General features: G+C 51.5%; 1 protein-coding gene across 6 annotated transcripts in view; it reads left to right on the forward strand.

The window, feature by feature from the left end:
• HM13 (histocompatibility minor 13) overlaps window positions 1-18,670 on the forward strand; it is a 38,189-nt gene that overhangs the window by 7,862 nt on the left and 11,657 nt on the right. For 3 of the 6 annotated variants that reach the window (XR_011489592.1, XM_070472499.1, XM_070472500.1), the window contains exons 2-8: window positions 69-167; window positions 5,183-5,265; window positions 11,609-11,697; window positions 13,444-13,583; window positions 13,682-13,807; window positions 14,498-14,555; window positions 17,412-17,495. Coding sequence is in view for 4 of the 6 variants with exons in the window: in XM_070472499.1 (XP_070328600.1) it covers window positions 69-167; window positions 5,183-5,265; window positions 11,609-11,697; window positions 13,444-13,583; window positions 13,682-13,807; window positions 14,498-14,555; window positions 17,412-17,495 (679 nt within the window). In the remaining 2 variants the exon portion in view is untranslated. The remainder of the gene's footprint in view (window positions 1-68; window positions 168-5,182; window positions 5,266-11,608; window positions 11,698-13,443; window positions 13,584-13,681; window positions 13,808-14,497; window positions 14,556-17,411; window positions 17,496-18,670) is intronic. The other 3 variants (XR_002318310.2, XM_020915816.2, XM_020915817.2) reach the window with 1 other exon arrangement.

The raw sequence follows: 18,670 nt of genomic DNA on the forward strand, positions 1-18,670 counted from the left end.
CCACCAGCGTCCAACCCTTGGAGGCCAGAACCAGTCCCCTCTCTCAGCGTGGCCTTTCTTTCATCTAGAATGCCTCGGACATGCCCGAGACCATCACCAGTCGGGACGCCGCCCGCTTCCCCATCATCGCCAGCTGCACCCTCTTGGGACTCTACCTCTTTTTCAAAGTAAGTCCTCTGTCACCTGGTGTGTCATTTGGTTTAAATAACTTTATTTTATTTTGTTCTGTTTTTCCCATCACAGGAGACATGCATGTTCATTTCTAGAAAATAAAGAGCAAGAAAAGTAATAACAATTCACCTCTTGACCCACTTCCCTGCTGTGATGCCGGGGGGCTCCTTCCCACCAGTCTTTAGTTCCCTTCTCCGTGGAGCTTTCGTTCTGTTCTGTTTTGATTTCATTGTACTCTCCATGTTGGGGTGGGGTATAGCTGTGTCTCGGACATACCTCTACTATACTAATTGCTTTTCTTTTTTTTTTTTTTAATCTATCGAGGTTTATTTTCCCAATAAAAGTTACACAGGCTCAGTGTTGAAAACCTGGAAAGCACAGAAAAGTAAAAAGGGGAAAACAGCAGCCATCCAAACCCCCCCTGCCAGAGACAGTCACAGAGCCCCTTTGGAGGTGTGTCCTTCCTCTGCATGGTCCCCCGTAGCTGTGACCACGTGGCGTGCTCAGTCCTGCAGCTGCTTCCCTCACTTCACATTGATAACCTCATAAGCATTTTCTCATGTACCGCAAACTCACAAACTTTTTATCTTAGTAGAACATGTACTGTTTTCTGATGACAAAAGTAAGTTATGCAGAAAACTGAAGAGAAAAATACACAGGTCATCACCATTAACACCTTGGCGTATCTCCTTTCAGACTCTTCATAAGCATATTTTTAACGTAATTATAGTCATTTTATAACTTTTTTTTTTTTTTAATAACACAGTACAAGCCCTTTTTTCCTGGTCATTGAAAATTTTTCAAGGGTAACTTTTTTTTTTTCTTTGCCACCCTTCATGGCCTGTGCATGGTCTTAGTTCCCTGACCAGGGATTGAATCTGTGCTCCCTGCAGTTTGGAAGTGCAAAGTCCTAACCATCGGACCACGAGGAAAGTCCTTCCTTAAGGATCACTTTTCATTTACATTTTAAAAATACATGTATGTAGTTAAAAAAAATTTTTTTTTCAATTTAAGAGAAGATGCAAATAAACCATAATACTCTCCCCAGCATAGTTTCTTATGTTACTCCATTATGCGATATACATTTATGTAAAAATTTTCAAACAACTATATATACATCATACATACAGTTCTTACCAGGGAGATATTTTTGTCTGAGCACCATCAGATCTGCCTCGTTCTCTGTAACAGCTGCTTGTGGTTCTGTTTCACGGATGCACCCTGAGGGGGCATCCAGCAGTGGGAAGCCCCAGCCCTGCAGCCGTGGGCATCGTTGCGTGCACCTCTCAGCACAGTCACATGTTGTCAGGTGTATCTGCAGTAGGGCTGCCAGCTCACACAGTACCTCCATGTGGTAATCAGAACAAATGGTGCCACATCCCTCTGATTTTACCAATTTACATGCCCTCCAACAGTTACAAGTGTGCTGGCTTCCCTGTGCTCCAACCTACCCCGAGCAGCATCAAAATCCTTTACTTTTACCAGTCTGTGGGTGAGTCAGAAACAACGCCTGCTTCCTGTTCATTCATCCCTCATTATTGGATCAGAACCACTGCTTTTAATGATTTCAGAATATCCCTCCCAGGCAGATACACCACGGCTGGCTGACAGCATCCCCCTCGCTTCACGCAGAAAATGTAGTTCTGATTTTTACTCTTGTTAGTAAGAAGGCATCGGATAACATTAGGTGTTCACTGTTTTTTCTTTTCCTTTTTTCCCGGACCTCGGGAGAAGAGATGGATTTCTCACTTGCTTCAGTTCACAGCACACTGCCATCAGCCACGCCAGGCCGTCCGCCTTGTTTTCTTCACCCCTGACACCCATCTCCATTTTCCACCTTCACTTCCCTTCACCAGACGCACCTGCCCTCATGCATTTGTGTCCTTGGACGTGTGTCTTTTTCAAAGATGTATGGTCTGAGTGTATCTATGTGTCTTTGGAGAGAGTCTCGTCTCCATACGGAGCACTGTGTTCCTTTCCCTCTCCCCTGTACCCTTGCCGTCTCTCCGTGGCTCCTTGTACACGAGCGTGGTGCATCCAACTTGGCTTTTGGCAGCTATTTCTCAAGTCTCTACTGTACTCAGTGCTAGGAATAGACACCCAGGCCTTTGCCTCAGGACCATCTAATATTTTCAGTATTTAGGATTCTCTCCTTACGCTAGATTCCCCAGAAAGGAATTTCTGGCAGCAGGGGTATGAACATTTTTATTTAAGGCTCCGGACACCTGTTACTCAGCTTGTCCTCCTCTCCAGGCAGGTAAGCCCCAGCCTGCCTTGTGCCAGAGGACACAGTGTCCATCCCCGCCAGGTCACCAGAGGGTCATGTTGTGATTTCTGAAAGGCAGCTGCCTGGATAACACAGGCACCAGTTTCTTCCCAAACTCCAGACTGACCACTGGATGTGGTTTGCATAACAGTGGCTCTCACTCTCTCCTTCGGCCCCTTTCCTCCTCTCCTGGTTAGGGCACCAGAGTTTGTTGCATTTCTCAAGATCATAAAATTTACCTTATCGCACCTCATTTAAACCTGATTGCTTTGAGGCAGCTTACGAAAATTAAATCCAATAACATAAGGAAAATAAAGGAAGAAATTGGGGTAAAGGAGAAAAAAGAATAAAATAGTAGAAAGCAAGGAAGCTTTGGGTGAGGACCCTACCCAGACCCTGTGCCCTAGACTCTGCAGACTTGTACCCCTGCCAGAAGTGCCCCTGACACGGGTATAGCCCTGACTTTCTAGCAGCCGAAGCACAGGTTCAGGATTGGCGCACAATTCGTAGTCCACACATTCAAGCTGACCAGAAGCTCAAAGACATGACCACAGGGAAATTTTTTCCCCAGGCCCTTGTTAAAAGAGCACTGTGTGAGAGGGTAGCACATCCTTGCAAGTTAACTCGGCCCACACACCTGTGCGGGTAGGAGCGTTCGCCCTGTGGCCTGTTCAGTCCGTCTCCAAGTCTCTGTTGAGAGCTCACACGCCGGGTGCTGTGCTGGGTGCGGGGCACAGCAGTGGGGAAAGCAGCCAGCCCACGCCTGCCCTCTAGGAGCTTGAAGTGGTGGAGACAGACCCCAGTCTAGCAATCAGTAGATAAACATGTGGTGAGAGTCTTGGGAAGCGCTGTGGAGTCAAGGCTTGTAGCGCCAGAACGGCACGGAAGGACCTGCCCCTGCCCAAGCCCCCACCTCAGACAGCAGCCCCTTACCTGCCTCGCTGCTCAGCGGGGAACCCTAGACACGCCCTCCCTGCCACAGCCCGCAGCCCTGGGCACGTCCTGCTTCTCTAGCCCAGAGATCTGGAGTCTGACCCCCTCTCGTCACGTCTTCCATCCTCCCGCACGCAGTGCCCTCCTGGCTGGGTTGTCACCTCGGACCTCGGCCCTGTGGGGTGTGCCTTGCACACCGCTGCAGAAGGATCCTCTCAGGCCATCAGACCAGGTCACAGCCTCGCCCTCAGCCCTGCCTCACCAGCGCGTCTTACCCAGACGAAGCTGAAGCCTTGTTCACAGCCCTGCAGGTTCCGTCTCCCTCCTACCGTCCCAGCCTCGTCTCCTGACGCGCTCCTTCCGCCCTCAGCTCCAGGCCTGCAGACCCTGACTGTTGCCTGCGCACGGGAACGCAAGGCCCCTCAGGACCTGTGCGCCCACCCTTCCCCCCGCCTCCAGGGCTCTTCCCGCAGACGTCCTCACAGCCGCTCCCGTTCTTCCTCAGGTCTACTGCTAAGTGAGGTGTCGAGGCTTTCCTGGGTCCCCTGAACGACAGTCCCAGCCCCCTCTGCTTGCACCGCTGTGCTTTCCTTAGCACCCATCTCCACCTGACAGTGTGTTGCACGTTCATCTCTTGAGATTCTCCCTCTCTGGCGCCTGAACTCTGTGAGAGCAGGGGCTTTTCTAAAGCCTATTCCAATGCTGAGCATGGCGTGCGGCACGTAGCAGACGGTAAACATGAGCTGAATTAATGAAGGTCATGTCGAGGAAAGCTGCTCAGAAGCCCAAGTGAGGAGAAGAGAGCTTCCCAGACAGAGGGGCACATGCCTGGGCTGCCCACGGGTGGGAACATGCCACACCAAGGCCAGTGTGGCGCGAGCTGCAGCCACGAAGGCCCACGGTGGTCACCACGAGGACGTGAGAAGCCAAGGAGAGGATGTGGACTCGAGCAGAGAAGCTTCTGAGAGGTGTTGAGCAGGGGAGCAAGGTGATCAGACAGGCGTTTAAGCAGATCCAAGAACAGCCTCGTTTGAGAGTCGTCAGTGGCCCCGTGTCCCACCCCACAGTAAGAGGGCCTCACAATAACAAAAGACGATACGATACTGTGACCATGGAGCCATATAGCGCAGTCTTCCCAAAGTCCAGAGTTAACAACACATGACCACTGGCTCTGGAGCCCTGTGAGAGAGAACGTTCCTCAGGTTCACCCAAAATAAGACCCCGAAGCAGCTATCAGGGCCTGCCGTCAGAGCTTCAGGCAGCATTGTGGGAGAGGGCCCAGGAAAGGATGGAGAGTGAGCAGGGTGCAGGTAACTCAGAACTGGGTGGCCACCCACAGGCTTCCTCAGCTTTTGAGCAGAGAGGAGGAAGCTTGGAAGAGTTTGTTCTGGGGTTCAGATGGCTCTCTTGGGACTTTGAACATGCTCCCCTCCCCTGTGACTGCCACACACATAGACACACACACACACCACCCCCCGAGCCCCCCCCCCCCCCCAGTTGCCTGTCTCCAAGTGGAACCACCAAGGGCAGACCTGCAGACTCCTTCAGTCAGTTCAGTTCAGTCGCTCAGTTGTGTCCGACTCTTGGCGACCACTTGGGGAGGCATATCTGAGGGCTTGAGGGTCCTTCCCTTTTTCCCGTTGCCAGAGAAACTAGAAGCCCCCCCTTCCCAGTACCATTTGAGATTCTTCCTGACACTGTTCCCCAACTCCAGAGCGGGGAGACCATCTCCAGAAGAAAAGCAGGGAGTCTGGTTTCCTCATAGCCTCCAACAACCCTGACGTCCTGTTTTTCTTTGTATCTCTGCCTCAGATATTCTCCCAGGAGTACATCAACCTCTTGCTGTCCATGTATTTCTTCGTGCTGGGAATCCTGGCCCTGTCCCACACCATCAGGTCAGAAGGCATCTCTGCGACCTTTGAAGCAGCTTTCTCAAGAGCCAGTACAGGGTCTTGGATGAGAACGTGACCTTTGGCGTCATTCAGAGCCAGGTTTGAATCCTGGCTGTAAAAACCCAAGGGACCTTTTCCCCTATGTTATACTGTGGGTGACCCTGCATGAGAACCAGAGCCTCTCTGGGCCACGGTTTCTTTCCAAGGAAGGATAAGACTATCCGGTGGGTGTTTGCCACCACGGTTGTTGGGAAAATTATCTGTGAACAGTAATGTGGTAGTTGTCACAGTGCTGAGATGAGTGATGCCGGTGCCACCTGCTGGGTGTCGTGGCTGCTGCGCATGCGCTAAGCTGGCTTCTTGTGGTCTCAGCTCCTAAGAGAGCAAGGCAGTATTGAGAGAAGTTAGGAGCACAGGCTCTGGAATTTGACTACCTGACTTGGAATCCAGACTCTGCCACTTAATAGCCCTGTGACTTTGGGCAGGTTACTTAATCTCTCTGTCCTCAATTTCCTCACCTGAATGTGAAGGAAAATGATCATACCTTTCTCATCGGTCATGTAGAAACTTTTAGGACAGTATCTGACACTCAGTGTGTTCAGTAGCTGTTAGCCATTGTTGTTATCATTGTCATCTGTTGCTTTTAATCCTATGACACATTCAGAAACTGAAGCTCAGAGAGGTTAAGAAATTTGCTAGGATGACACAGCTGATAAGCAGCAGAGCAAAGATTCAAATCTGAGTTTCTGTGGCCGCAGAGCCCATCCTCTTCACTGCCACCCTGCTCAGATCGTCACGTGCTATGTCTGTTCAGTGGGGATGAAGGAACTAAACCAGGAGTCCTCGGGTGGGGCGCTTACCCAATGGGAGTGGTGCCCCCAGCCCAGCCCCTGGCTGTGACTGCACAGTCACCCCAGCCTGCTTCCATCTGGCCCCTTGAAGAGGTACAGCCTCAGGCTGACAACCACGGAGGTGGTCAGCAGACCAGGAAAAGTTCCCGGAGGGCAGGAATGCAACTTGAACGCAGCCCTGAAGGGTAGGAAACCCGGATGAGGGTGTAGGAAACCCGAATGAGGGTGTAGGAGGGAGAGGCCAGGCCAGGAGCCAGAAGGTCTGTGCACATTGTAGGTGCAGTCAGGACCTTCCCAGAGCAGTCATAGAGGAAGAGCGGGATCCTCAGGGAAGCCCTGGGAGTTGGGGGAGTTTGGCCTGGTTCCTCGAGGCAGGACCTGGGAGTCAAGAATGTGGGCAGTCAGACCTGGAACCAAGGCTCAAGTTACTCAAGCTCCCTGAGCATCAGTTTCTTCACCTATAAAATGGAGATACGGGGAGTAGCTCCTTGGAGGGGCATGGGAACATTCAAGTGAGCATGTCTGTGACATGCCCAGAGCAAGGGGGTATGTCCAGAGCCCACCGAGGGTGAGAGCAACTGGCTTGAGTCACACAGCCGCATGGGACTGAGGTCAGTGTTGTCTTCAACTTCACCCACAAGGCTGTGTTCTAGGGCCACACTCCACCCCGCCCCCCCCAATCCTTCTGGAGATCCTGACTGATGAGCCCAGCAAGATAGTGGCAGACCTAGTCACCCTTCCTCTCCTGATAGACAAGCTGAGGGAGGTCATTTCCCATCCTGGTTGTGCCAGTAACTCAGTAGTGTCCAACTCTGCGACCCCTGACTGTAGCCCTCCAGGCTTCTCTGTCCATGGGGATTCTCCAGGAAAGAATACTGGAATGGGTTGCTGTGCCCTCCTCCAGAGGATCTTCCCAACCCAGGGATCGAACCCAGGTTTGATCCCACATTGCAGGTTGATTCTTTACTGTCTGAGCACCAGGGAAGCCCAAGAATACTGCAGTGGGTAGCCTATCCCTTCTCCAGATCTTCCCAACCCAGGAATCGGACCAGGGTCTGCTGCATTGCAGGCGGATTCTTTACCAACTGACTTACCAGGGAATCCCATGCTGGTTAGGACCCCCCCAGTTCTAGCACATCCCACCCCCTCAGCATCTGTGAGAGTCCTTACCACAGCCCAACCACTGCCTTAGCATTTAAGAACCAAATATATTTTGTTTGACCAGGTGCTGAGGAGTTGAGTATTTCACTTTATCTCAACAGCCCTACAAGCGAGATCACCAGCCACCTGCCCAGTAGGGTATTTCGAACCTGTGTCATTTTGACGCCCTAGATCTTTCTATTTTCCTTTTAGGACAGTAACCGAGAAACATTGTCCAAAATTTCTCATGGATTAACCAAGAAAGAGTTGTCTATCTTTTAACCAATTCATAATTTTTATTGATAGAAATTACCAGCAGAAAATAGAACTAAGGCCACTACAACTGCACGTGGTAAAATCTGTCAGTGACTCATTTTCTTGAGACGATTTAGAGCACACAGTGTGACTTGGGAAGATGAGGCCTTGTGAAAATGATGACTGGCCGTGGGCATAAGGGGTACTCACCGTTCAGGGTCCAAGCTATCCTCCGAAAAAGAAATTGATACAGACTGAAAACCTGGGATGAATGGGATGAAAGAAAGCCTTACTATAAAATATACAGGGCAAAGAACTGAATCAGATAAAAATAATTTTCACAGAAAAGGGGGAGGGCATAATTTAATCATGCTATTTAGATAGTTGATCTAAGAATTAAATTTACCTGCCTTTGAATGGAGTTTTCTTAAGTATTTTCTCCGAGAAGTCTACAGTACCGTTAAAATTTTGGTTGGTTGTTTGTATGTATCCCCAGACATAGTCAGACCTTCCTCAGGATCCAAACAAGGACTGCAGGTTCAAGACAGGAAAACTGAGGCTGGGAGAGCATCACAGCTTTCAGGAGCAGAGTAGTTTTGAGCACGGGTCTAACTGCAACCAGGTATTTTTTGTAGTTTTGGCAAAAATGAAGGAGAAGAGAGAGCTTAAAGATGGGGCCTGGGCACGCTCTCTCTGATGGGCCTGTGGTTTCCTGAGGACCGGCAGAGGAGGGATCTGTCTGCTGAGGCTGTAGGGGCTGAGCACCAAGCCACGGAGTCCAGGCGGTGGCGTTTGTGGGATTCCTTCCACTTCCCCGACTGCCGTGAGCCTCCCAGGGAAGGAACCACAGCCTCTGGGGTGTCACAGTGAAGCGAGGACCCACAGCCTGCCTTCACCTTCTACAGCCCCCAAGACTCAAGCCTGTGCCAGTACCCTTCCTGCCAAGGGAACTGTGCAGCTTATTTTTACCACCTCTGAGCTCATATCCCACCCAGCTGACCTTTAGAGGGAAAGGTCTTTAAGACCACGATCTGCAACCCCAGGAGGGAGAGGCCACTCAGCAGTTTGCCCTTTGCCTTCACCCCCAGGGGAGAAGGGCAGTAGGATGTGGTTTCCCAGCAGAAAGCAGTGACCTTTAGGCTTGACGTGAGCCTTCGAGGGCTGGAAGGAGTGAGTCTCTGCCTTCTACAAAAACCCGCATTCAGAGGTGTTCAGCAAGCATTTACCAGCTGCCTCTCAGGATCCCTGCCCTTAAGGCAGGCTCACACCAGCCAGGTTGCTTGTCTCTTGCCCTGTGTTATCCAGCAGCCCCTCTTCTTGGGATAACAAAGACATCTGTCTAGAGACTTCATACTTGGAGTTGAAGCTGCAGTTAAGCTTATAGGGTGCCAGGCATTCATGTAATCCTCTTAATGATCCAATGAGAAAGGTATTGTTACAGTGTTCCAAATGAGGAGACAGTTGCAGGGAACAGTTAAGTAACTTTGCCAAGGTCACACAGCTCAATGGCAGGGCCAGGATTTGAATCCAGGAAACCTGGCTCCAGAATCCATGCTCTCAACCCCTTGCCCTCTGCTGGTTGGGCTCCTGAGGTGCACGCCAGGCTGGAGTGAAGGGCTTAGCTCCTCAGGCCTTCTCTCTGCCTCTCCACACACCCTCGGGCTTCATGCTCCTGAAACTTGATTCAGCGAACTGAGCTGAAAGTGGCTTCCAGCCTCATCCCTCCCAGCTGCTGCCTGTTTGTGGAAACCCACTCCCAATTGCATCTTGTATCAGTCATGTCTGCATAATCACAAAGCCTTGTCATTCATGCCACAGCTGTATAGATGGGGAGGGATTGGCTGTGTGTCAAGTGGAAACTAAGGCCCAGAGATAGTTCTTCATCCACATTTTCTTCCTCCAAGCTCCAGGGTCTTAGAGAGCTCCCTTTTCCCTGCCTTTACTGTGCCCTGGGTACCCTTTGGCCTGGGTCCATTTTCCTATAGCTGGGAGCACCATTGTGAATTTGCCTGCTTCATAAGTCATCAGTCTGATCTGGTGTTACTGAATGCTTTCAAGTTCAACCACCTACAGTGATAGACTTTGAGTTCTTATGACCCCTGTTGAGGATCTAGCGCTGAGCTAAACTTCTCCCTCTCCTTCTCCCCTACTTTCACAGCAGCTCTTTGAATCAGGTGATATTATCCCCACACTCAGCAGAGAGACTGACCCACTAAAGTGAGCCCAGGGCCTCACGTGGCAGAGCAGGTGTCAGGGCTAGACCACCCCGGTTTGTGTCTACTCCACGATACTGCTTAGTATCCAGACCCAGGCTAAGCCAAAAGCCCTGGTTTTCTGTTCCTGCTCCGAAGGTGATCCAGAAAAGAAAGTCTCTGTTCCCTGCCAGGCCAGGAAGTAGACCGTGCTGAGTAATCAGGATGCTTCCAGAGATGAGGCCAAGCCCATCCTGAGCCACAAACAGGCCCTGTGGAAGGAGTGAATGTGAGCCCGCTCTCGCCCGAGGGGCTGTGATTCATCTCACTCATCAAGTCCAGCCGAGTTTGTAAAAATTCCAGGCCTGGAAAATCGTGGAGTGGGGTGACCATCAGGTCATCTGACTTAATAGATCTGGAAGGGAATCCAGGAATATGCATTCTTTTTTCTTCCCATGTTTAATTCCTTTTATTTGTATTATGAAGCTGACACCATGGTTATTACTCAAATAAGAGGTGACGGTAATTCAGCTTATACTGTTTCCGCTTTATCTGTGTTGGCACAGTTTACATAATAGTTAAGGAATCATCTAGAAGGAATTGCTGCTTGCCAACATCTCTAAGTGTTCTGGGAAACTGATAATTAAAGGAAATGGTCAAAACAAATCCCCTCAAGAAGAATACAGTATACTTCCTAGTCAACTCAGGCTTGCTTCGGGTCTACTAACTGCTTGAGTGTGCTAGATTTTTGCAGGGTTTAAAAAACATATTAAGGTAGTTTCAGACACTTAACAAGGGTTTTTTTGAGGGGTGGGGGGGGTTGATCCCTGAGTCAGGAAGATCCCCTGGGGAAGGAAGTGGCAACCCACTCCAGTATTCTTGCCTGAAAAATCCCATGGGCAGGGGAGCCTGGGGCAACAGTCCAAAGGGTCTCAGAGTCACTGAGTTCCAAGGACACACACAAGAGGCTACCTGTGAAAGAGTAATTAGATAGCCATTTTAATGGGAAGTCTCCAGTAGCCTCAGAATGCAAAGGAACACTGCAGCTTTGATTTGTCACACTGCACACACCTGGATTGTGTTTGAAATAAACAGACTTCTGAGAAATTGGGACAGAGGGTTTACCTTTTTGCTTCTAGAATCAACAACAAAACTCACGCCACCTCACCATCTACCTCTCTGCCTTGAGCCCAGGAGAGAGGGCTACGCATCTCATTTCCCTTATGAGTCTGCCCACAGTTTGTGCATCATGGCTTTACTGTGGACCAGGCTGGGTCCATTGCCTCTGGCTGGGCAAGGAGCTGGCAAGGAGGATGTGGTTTATCTGGGGCCACTTGCGGTTAATGGGCCTCTCTCAGCTGCTGGCCTTCCAGCCTCCTCAGCAACATGAACCCAGGCATTCTCACTCTTAAGGAGTCAGATCTCATCGGGCTACTAGTTGGCCCCTTAATTCAGCTCTGCTGTCTGCCTGGACTCAGTGGGTCTCCTTGAAGAGTAAGGACTTATCCTATGCAGGCTTAAGCCAGAATATGCATTCTTGACAGGGGACTCTCTTACAGATTGTGGATAAACCAGATTTTGGAATCCATTGCTCTCCTAAAAACTGTTTTATGTGAAAGTCTGCCTCTTTTGTGTTTCTTGGATGATAACTAAGAGGCTGCATGGAAGCCGGAATCATAGAGACCTAGGTTCAGGTCTCGGCTCAAGATACTGACTTCCCATGTAACCCTGGGCAGTCACTTGCCCTCTGAGGGCTCTGTTTTCACATCTCTACAATGGGCACAATAACACCTACCTCTCAGGGCAGCTGTGAGGTTGTTGGGAGATAACAGCTTGTAAACAGATGTCTGGGATTGTGGGACCCCCACAGAGGCTCTGTTTGCCAACCTGCTTTGTCTTTCCTTTCAGCCCTTTCATGAATAAGTTTTTTCCAGCCAACTTCCCAAACCGACAATACCAGCTGCTGTTCACACAGGGCTCTGGGGAGAACAAGGAAGGTCAGTGCTGCCGCCATCCCCTGCCTTGGCTGTACCTTGGGTGTTTTCCCAAACCCCTCCCCTCCCCTTTGTCTCTCAATACTGGGATTCCCCAGTACAGCAAGTGATGGGCAAGGTGGGCTCTGGGATGTCATCCCCACTCTGCTGCTGGGTGCACACTGTTATCTCTCTAAGCTCTGGGTGGTTTTGTTGGGCTTTTTTGGTTTTGTTTTGTTTTTTCATCTGTAAAATGCACATCATAATGTAGTACCTCCCTTATAAGCATGTTGTTAGGACTGTGAGTAAGTGATGAGTGGAAAGCATTCAGCACAGGGCCTGGCTCAGTAAACGGTAAACAGTTGGCTCCTGAAGCTATTTTTATCATGTCTGTTTTTAGTGTGATTACTTCCCTAGCTAAGATTTGAAAAGGGGGTTCCACGGCTCTTGAAAAAAATGAAAGCCACAGGAAATTGGGGAAAGCCTGGGTCCTGTGAGTTAGTTAGGGTGTGGGTTCAACTGCTGTAACAGGATTATCAACAGCTTGGACAGGTGGAAGTTGTTGCCCTCTTGTGTACATGTCTGAGCTTGTGAATGTCACACTTGTTGGGGATGTGCCCAGCACATTCTGCCTTGTCCCTGAGAGCAGCGATTTTGTATGATTCCTTTGTGCATCTGTAGGCATCTGTGTCCAGGCAGTGACGTGGGGGTTTTCACCTGTCTTGTGCTCTGCCACACTCGGGTCAGCGGGTCCAGGGTAGCATACCATTGCCTCGCAGGCTGTCTCAAAGGACGTAGAGGCAACTGTTCTGCAGGCCGATTTAGCTGCAAGGGAAGCTGGAAAATGTGGCTGAGAGCTAGGCAGCCTCATTTCCAGTTGAAAATCATCAGGGTATTGTTACCACAGAGAGGAGAACAGTGGTTGGGGCCAACCAGCAGTTGACTGCAGTCTGGAATCTGAAAGGAAAGCCTATGCTCCGTGACCCTGGGCACGCACCACCACCTCTCTGGGCTTCCTCATTAGGACACTCGGAGGTGATGGAGAAGGGGTCTAACATCAGGGTGTCTGCCACAGGCTCCCCAACAGCACAGCCTCGGGGCCTCCCACCTGCCACTTCTCCAGGCCTCCCTCTCTCACCTGCTTCCTCCTCTACTGGTGACACTGGGCTACCAGCAACCTTCTTGACTCCTTTGGTGGCAGAGTAGAAAGATTCCTGAATGAACTGGAACCTTGCAAGGGCCTTGGGCTCAGTGCAGTCAGCATTAGTTGAGCACCCACTGTATGCCAGCTCCGTGCTGAGTGCTTTGTAAGAACCACCTCACTTGCTCCCCATGGCAGTCCTATCAAGGAGGTGCTGTGACCCCCGTTTTTTTGTTTTTGTGATTATTTTTTTGGTCGCACCTCTTGGCATATTGAACTTCCCGAACCAGGGATCAAGCCCACGTGCCCTGCAATGGAAGGGTGGAGTCTTAACCCCTGGGGACCATGAGGGAAGCCCTGTGATCCCCTTGTTACAGATGAAGAAACAAACTCGGAGAGGGAACTGCCTCCCCTGAGGTCACCCAGCTGCTAGTGCAGAGCATGGGCTTCCAGCACCATGGACCACCTCCCACTGACCCCACGTCAGGTCTGGGTTGTCTCTGGGCCTCCATTCCCTCCTCTAGGAAATTGGAGGGTCTGGGGTTGGGGAGGGCTCCAGTGAGCACCCCCAGCCTGTGGGTCTCTGACAGAGCCCACAGCCATGCCCTCCTCCGTCCAGGGGCTGACAGGTGGGAGGGGCAGCCCCGCCCCGGGGAGTGGACTTACCCGGCCTCTCTGCCCAGAGATCATCAATTATGAGTTTGACACCAAGGACCTGGTGTGCCTGGGCGTGAGCAGCATCGTTGGCGTCTGGTACCTGCTGAGGAAGGTGAGTAGCCAGAGCCCAGGCAGTTGCAGGGGGGTGGTGGAGCGCTGGAGGGACAAGGTGGTGACCGGTGAGGTGGCCTCACTCTCGCCTTCCCCCAGCACTGGATTGCCAACAACCTCTTCGGCCTGGCCTTCTCCCTTAACGGGGTAGAACTCCTGCACCTGAACAACGTCAGCACTGGCTGCATCTTGCTGGGTGGGCTCTTCATCTACGACATCTTCTGGGTGAGTCGGGCAGGGATGCGCAGGAGGTCCAGTGGAGGGCAGCCACTTGACCTACAAGTAAGGCCCCAGATCAGGTCCTTTCTGGGCAGTGCCCTCAGCTGTGAAGTCGATGACAGAGCAGAGTCCCATGCCCACTTGCCGAAAGCTCACCTTTCTTTGCCCTGTGCCTTCCAGCCGCCCTCTCTCCCTCACAGTGAGCCCAGCAGGGGATTGCTTATCCCTTGTCTTTCCAGCAAGCGAGTTGAGGCTCAGAACAGCTGAGGCAGGGGTGGTTAAAGCAGATGAGTGGACACTGTTGAGCAAGACACTGTCCTTGAGGACAGAGACTGCGCTGGGCTAAGGGACCTGCCACCCTCGCTCTGAGAGGCAGCCCTGATGGAGTAGTGCTAGAGAACTTCCTCTCTTGGGAAGGACAGAGCCCTGACCTGACAGCCCAGCCAGGGCATCAGAGATCCTTTCCTAACTCCTTGGAATTGCCCCTCATTGCTGCCCAAACAAGCAGCCCCAGGAAGTGTCCATTTGGCCATGTCGGTGGCCACCGCCTCTCAACTTTGCATCTGCTCTGGAGCCCTTCTTGGCTCCCTGTCCCTCTCCTGCCCATTGCAGGCAGCCCCTCGTTGAGAAGCCACACACGGCCACTCCTTCCCATCTGCCTGCACTTCCCTCCAGACTCCTCTCTTCTCCTTTTAGGTATTTGGCACCAATGTGATGGTGACAGTGGCCAAGTCCTTTGAGGCACCAATAAAATGTAAGTGACCACCCCACCACGGGGAGCCCGTCTGCCCCCACCCTGGTGGCCCATTCCCGCATGGTCCCTGACTCAGTTAGCACCCTCCCTCAGCTGTTCCTTCTCCAAGTTCCCCGGTGTCTAGGACCTGGTTTCCTTCTCCTCTTTGATTTGTCGACTGTTCCCACACAGCTGTCCTCTGGCCACCTGGTCATAGAGAGCGGTGTCTGAAACAGCCTGTGGCAGGACAGGCAGGGGCCTCCAGAGGAGGACACCCCCACACCAAGACCTGGAGCCCCCTCCCTGGCTCCCTGTAACACATAACCAGCAGGTGTTGTCTGCCCCACTCCTCTCACACTTCCCTGGTTGTGTTCTTCAGTGTATCCATTGTTATAAATATTAAAAACCTCACCTACAGACATCTATAATGTGGAAATGTCATTTCACACGCAACAAGCCCGGTGGCGGAGCATCTAGAGTTGGGTTTATGACCATCATTGGCATCGCCAAGAGCCAGGGTCACCTCAGCCCTCCACCCCACCATTCTCAGCAAGTTCAGGGACAGAAAAGGGGAACCTTATGTCTCCCTTTCATCAGAGAGGGATGTTTTCCCTGAATCTCCCTGCAGCCTCTCTCATATTTCACAGGCCAGAATTGGGTCACAGGCCCAAGTTCATTGTTCCTCATCAGGGGGGGTTGAGAAAAGTATAATGAACTTGGAGTTTAAGCCTTAGACTGATCAAGAATCACTCCCTGGCGTCGTGAGACCCAAAGAGGAGGACGGAATCCATCGGGCATGATGGAAGGAGGAAGGGGGATCCTGTTGGGCAGTCAGGGTGGAGCCTGTCCTGAGAGCCAAGCAACAGTTGCACTCCTCATGGTCTGACTCCACAGCTGCACATGGGTCCCCTCCGTGAGCCGGAGAGAGGCTCCTGGTCACACGGCTGCTCCTAGATGCTGTGCAGGGTTGCAGCTCAGTGACTCCAGAGGAAAGTTCCTCCCAGCTATGGCTTGGATGAACCCATGGGGCCTCTCCAGGCCCAGGAACTAGGCTCTGCCACTGGGAGTGGTACAGAGGACAGGGTCACCGCCTTCTCCAGTGCTTGGGGGCAGTGTTTTGAGTTGGCAGCCTTCCAGAACCACGGGTGTGAGGGGAGGGCAGTCGTGCAGAGCAAGAGAACAGATGCTGGCCAAGCCCGAAGAGCAACTATGCCTCACACGCTGTGATGGATGAACCCAGCCAACGGGTCAGGAAAGCTTTCCTGGGTTCCAAAGAATGAATATGTGTTTCACAAGCATGAAGGAGCAGTAGGGGCATTTGAAAGAGAGAACAGCTTCAGGCCAGGGCTGCAAGCAGAAGAATGCATGGAGGGAGCAGAGAATCGGAGAGGGAGTATGGTGACTTCAGGGGAGCAGCAGAAAAGAGGCCAGATTTGAGGAAGCCGAAGATGGCATGTCAGGGAGCCCAGCTGCTGCCCAGTGGGCAGTGGATGAGCCGTTGGAAGACTCTGAACAGGGAAATGACAGTCCCCTCTGGTTTCTGGTGTTTGGAATTGGGGTTTTTGTCTTGGGGAGAAAGCTTGTTGCCCTCTACTGCCAAGAGTAGTCCAGCAGAGTGTTAAGTGGACAGTTAGTGAAGTCAGAAAGCCTGGATTTGGATCCCAGATCTGATATGTGCTGGCTGTGTGGCCTGAGTGGGGAGGCCTCACCTCTGTGGGCCCTGGTTTCTAGATCTGCCACTCAGGATTGAATGATGGCAGGTTTAGGAGGATCAGACAAGGAGAGCTGTAAATCACTGTGACTGTATTCAAGGCAGGAAAAAGTGGACAGGTTAGGACCTCTGTATGATTCATTGGGAAAGCACCATCTTGGCCCCGAGCCCACCCGTCTTACCTCTGTTTATATGCCATTGGCCAGAGCTGGGTCACATGACCACCCCTAGCTGAAGGGAAGTCAGGAATTCGGTGACCAGATTGTCCTAACTGTTTTAGCCTTGTGCCACACTTGATTCATCACCTGGGAGGACAGCCTCACACAGAAGCAGGACTGGGTTAGTAAAGACGTAACAGTTAAAGTTAATAGTGTGTTCAAATAACCTAATCTTCACCACAAGTCTATGGGGTCAGTTTGGTTATTATACCCATTTTACAGGTGAGACAGTTAAGGCCCAGAGTAGTTAAGTAAACTGTGCAAAGTCACACAGCAGAGCCAGGATTCAGACCCATACAGTCTGACCCTGAAGCCCACACCATAACTGGTGAACTTTTGCTCCAAGGCTATCTGGATGAAATCCAGTTACAGCTGCCCCTTGCCATAACTGGACATACAGGGAGGCATTTTCCTCAATCTGTATTTATCCAAACAAGTTGGCCAGCAGGATTTCTGAGTAAGGGGCTGTAAGCAAGGGATTTGTAGGTATGTAGCCTCCTCCTCATCAACAGATGCACAAAGCATGTGGCCCAAGCTCTTCCTTCTTCAAAACGAGGGTCTGTCCACAACTGTGGCGAGACGGAAAGCCTATTAGATGCCAGCACCATGTGGGCCCTTTCATCTTTTATATGCTAGGCTTTGGGGTCAGCCCCATTTAACCAAAGAGTCCTGGCTATTAAAAGGCATTGAAATTGTATGACATGTAAGTTATAGCTCAGTAACGGCATTAAACCTTTAGCCTAGATGATTCTAGATTCTTACTACTATAACCAGCTGTGATTTCAGATGGACACACCGCCCTTCAGCCCATCAGCATTCTCTTGACTCCCCATTCCCATCTTCCCACCCAGCAATGCAAGTGTGTGAGTTCCATACACCAGAGGCGGAGGCTAGGAGTGCATGAGCTGGGCTCTCACCAACTCCTCACATCCCTGCCTCCCCCTCCAGTGGTGTTTCCCCAGGACCTGCTGGAGAAGGGCCTGGAAGCGGACAACTTTGCCATGCTGGGACTTGGAGACATCGTCATTCCAGGTGATGGGGCCAGGGCGGGGGCCAAAGTGGAGGGGGATTCCATGGAGAAGCAGTTGTCCTGTGAGACACAGCCTCACTCACCAGGAGAGGGAAGGAGGAAGGGTTAGGCTGTGCGATTCGCCCGTCACCACCTGCCCGGGGTTTGATGAAGGGGGTCCACCTCAGCCCGGTGTGGGCTGAACCTCGGAGGGATGGTGGTGAGCAAGACTGCCCTCATGGAGCTTCTGGTTGGGTGAACAGACATTACTCGAGAGCTCCAGAAGTAAATGTATATGACAGACTGAAATATAAGCACATTCGATGACAGTCTTAAAGGAATCTGACCCCCTCACACTTGCACGTACACACACCATTCCCAGTGTTTACAGGTGACACAGGTGTGCTAGAACTGCCACAGTCTCCTTGGCCCCCCTCTCCCCGGTGCTGGGAGGACACCAGGGAAAGCATGCACTGTGTGTGGACACGGGGCACACAGCTGTGCTCCTGTGTCTGCAGTTTTAGCAGAGGGACCAGTGGCCTGCACCTGCTTGACCACATGACCTGGCCTCTGAGTCCATTATATGTGTGGGTGCTAGTCAGCACAGCTGTGGACATGGGCACAGGTACCCCTGTGTATGGGCCCGAGCATGGGCACACATCCTGGGGGCCTGCAGCCCAAACTGCCGGTCAAGAAACTCTGGGCAAAGCTGAGCTGCCTCTCTCAGGGCAGCTGAAATGGCTGAGACGTGGACACTGTGTGCCTGCAAGACCTAGGCCCGGTGACAGGGATGCTGCACACCCAAAGGGCATTCTAATTCCCTAGTCACAGAGGCTCGGAGTCAGGGTTAGAAGCACCCCTGGTGTTTGCTTAAAAGAAGAAAGCTTGGAACAAATTAAAAGCCAGTTTGTTTTCCAGTGTAGGAAGTAATAGCCATCCTGCTAGAGAGCGAGAGTGAACAGGCACTTCTGTGTGACACTTTCCTTTTGTGATACGTATGGTGGTGAAGCAGAGGCTTTGTCTCTCATACCAGTGAGCGAACTGAGGCTCAGCAGTGAAGGGACTTAACGTCAATTCACACACTAGCCAGCAAGAGGGCCAGGACTCAGACCAGGTCTATCTGACTGCAAAGAAAGGTGATATTGTCAAAACTGCTTTTATGATAGTAACAACAAGAGTAAGATCATAATCCTGGAGC

Source organism: Odocoileus virginianus, chromosome 9 (genome assembly GCF_023699985.2).
Source record: "Odocoileus virginianus isolate 20LAN1187 ecotype Illinois chromosome 9, Ovbor_1.2, whole genome shotgun sequence".
Taxonomy (NCBI): Eukaryota; Metazoa; Chordata; class Mammalia; order Artiodactyla; family Cervidae; genus Odocoileus; species Odocoileus virginianus.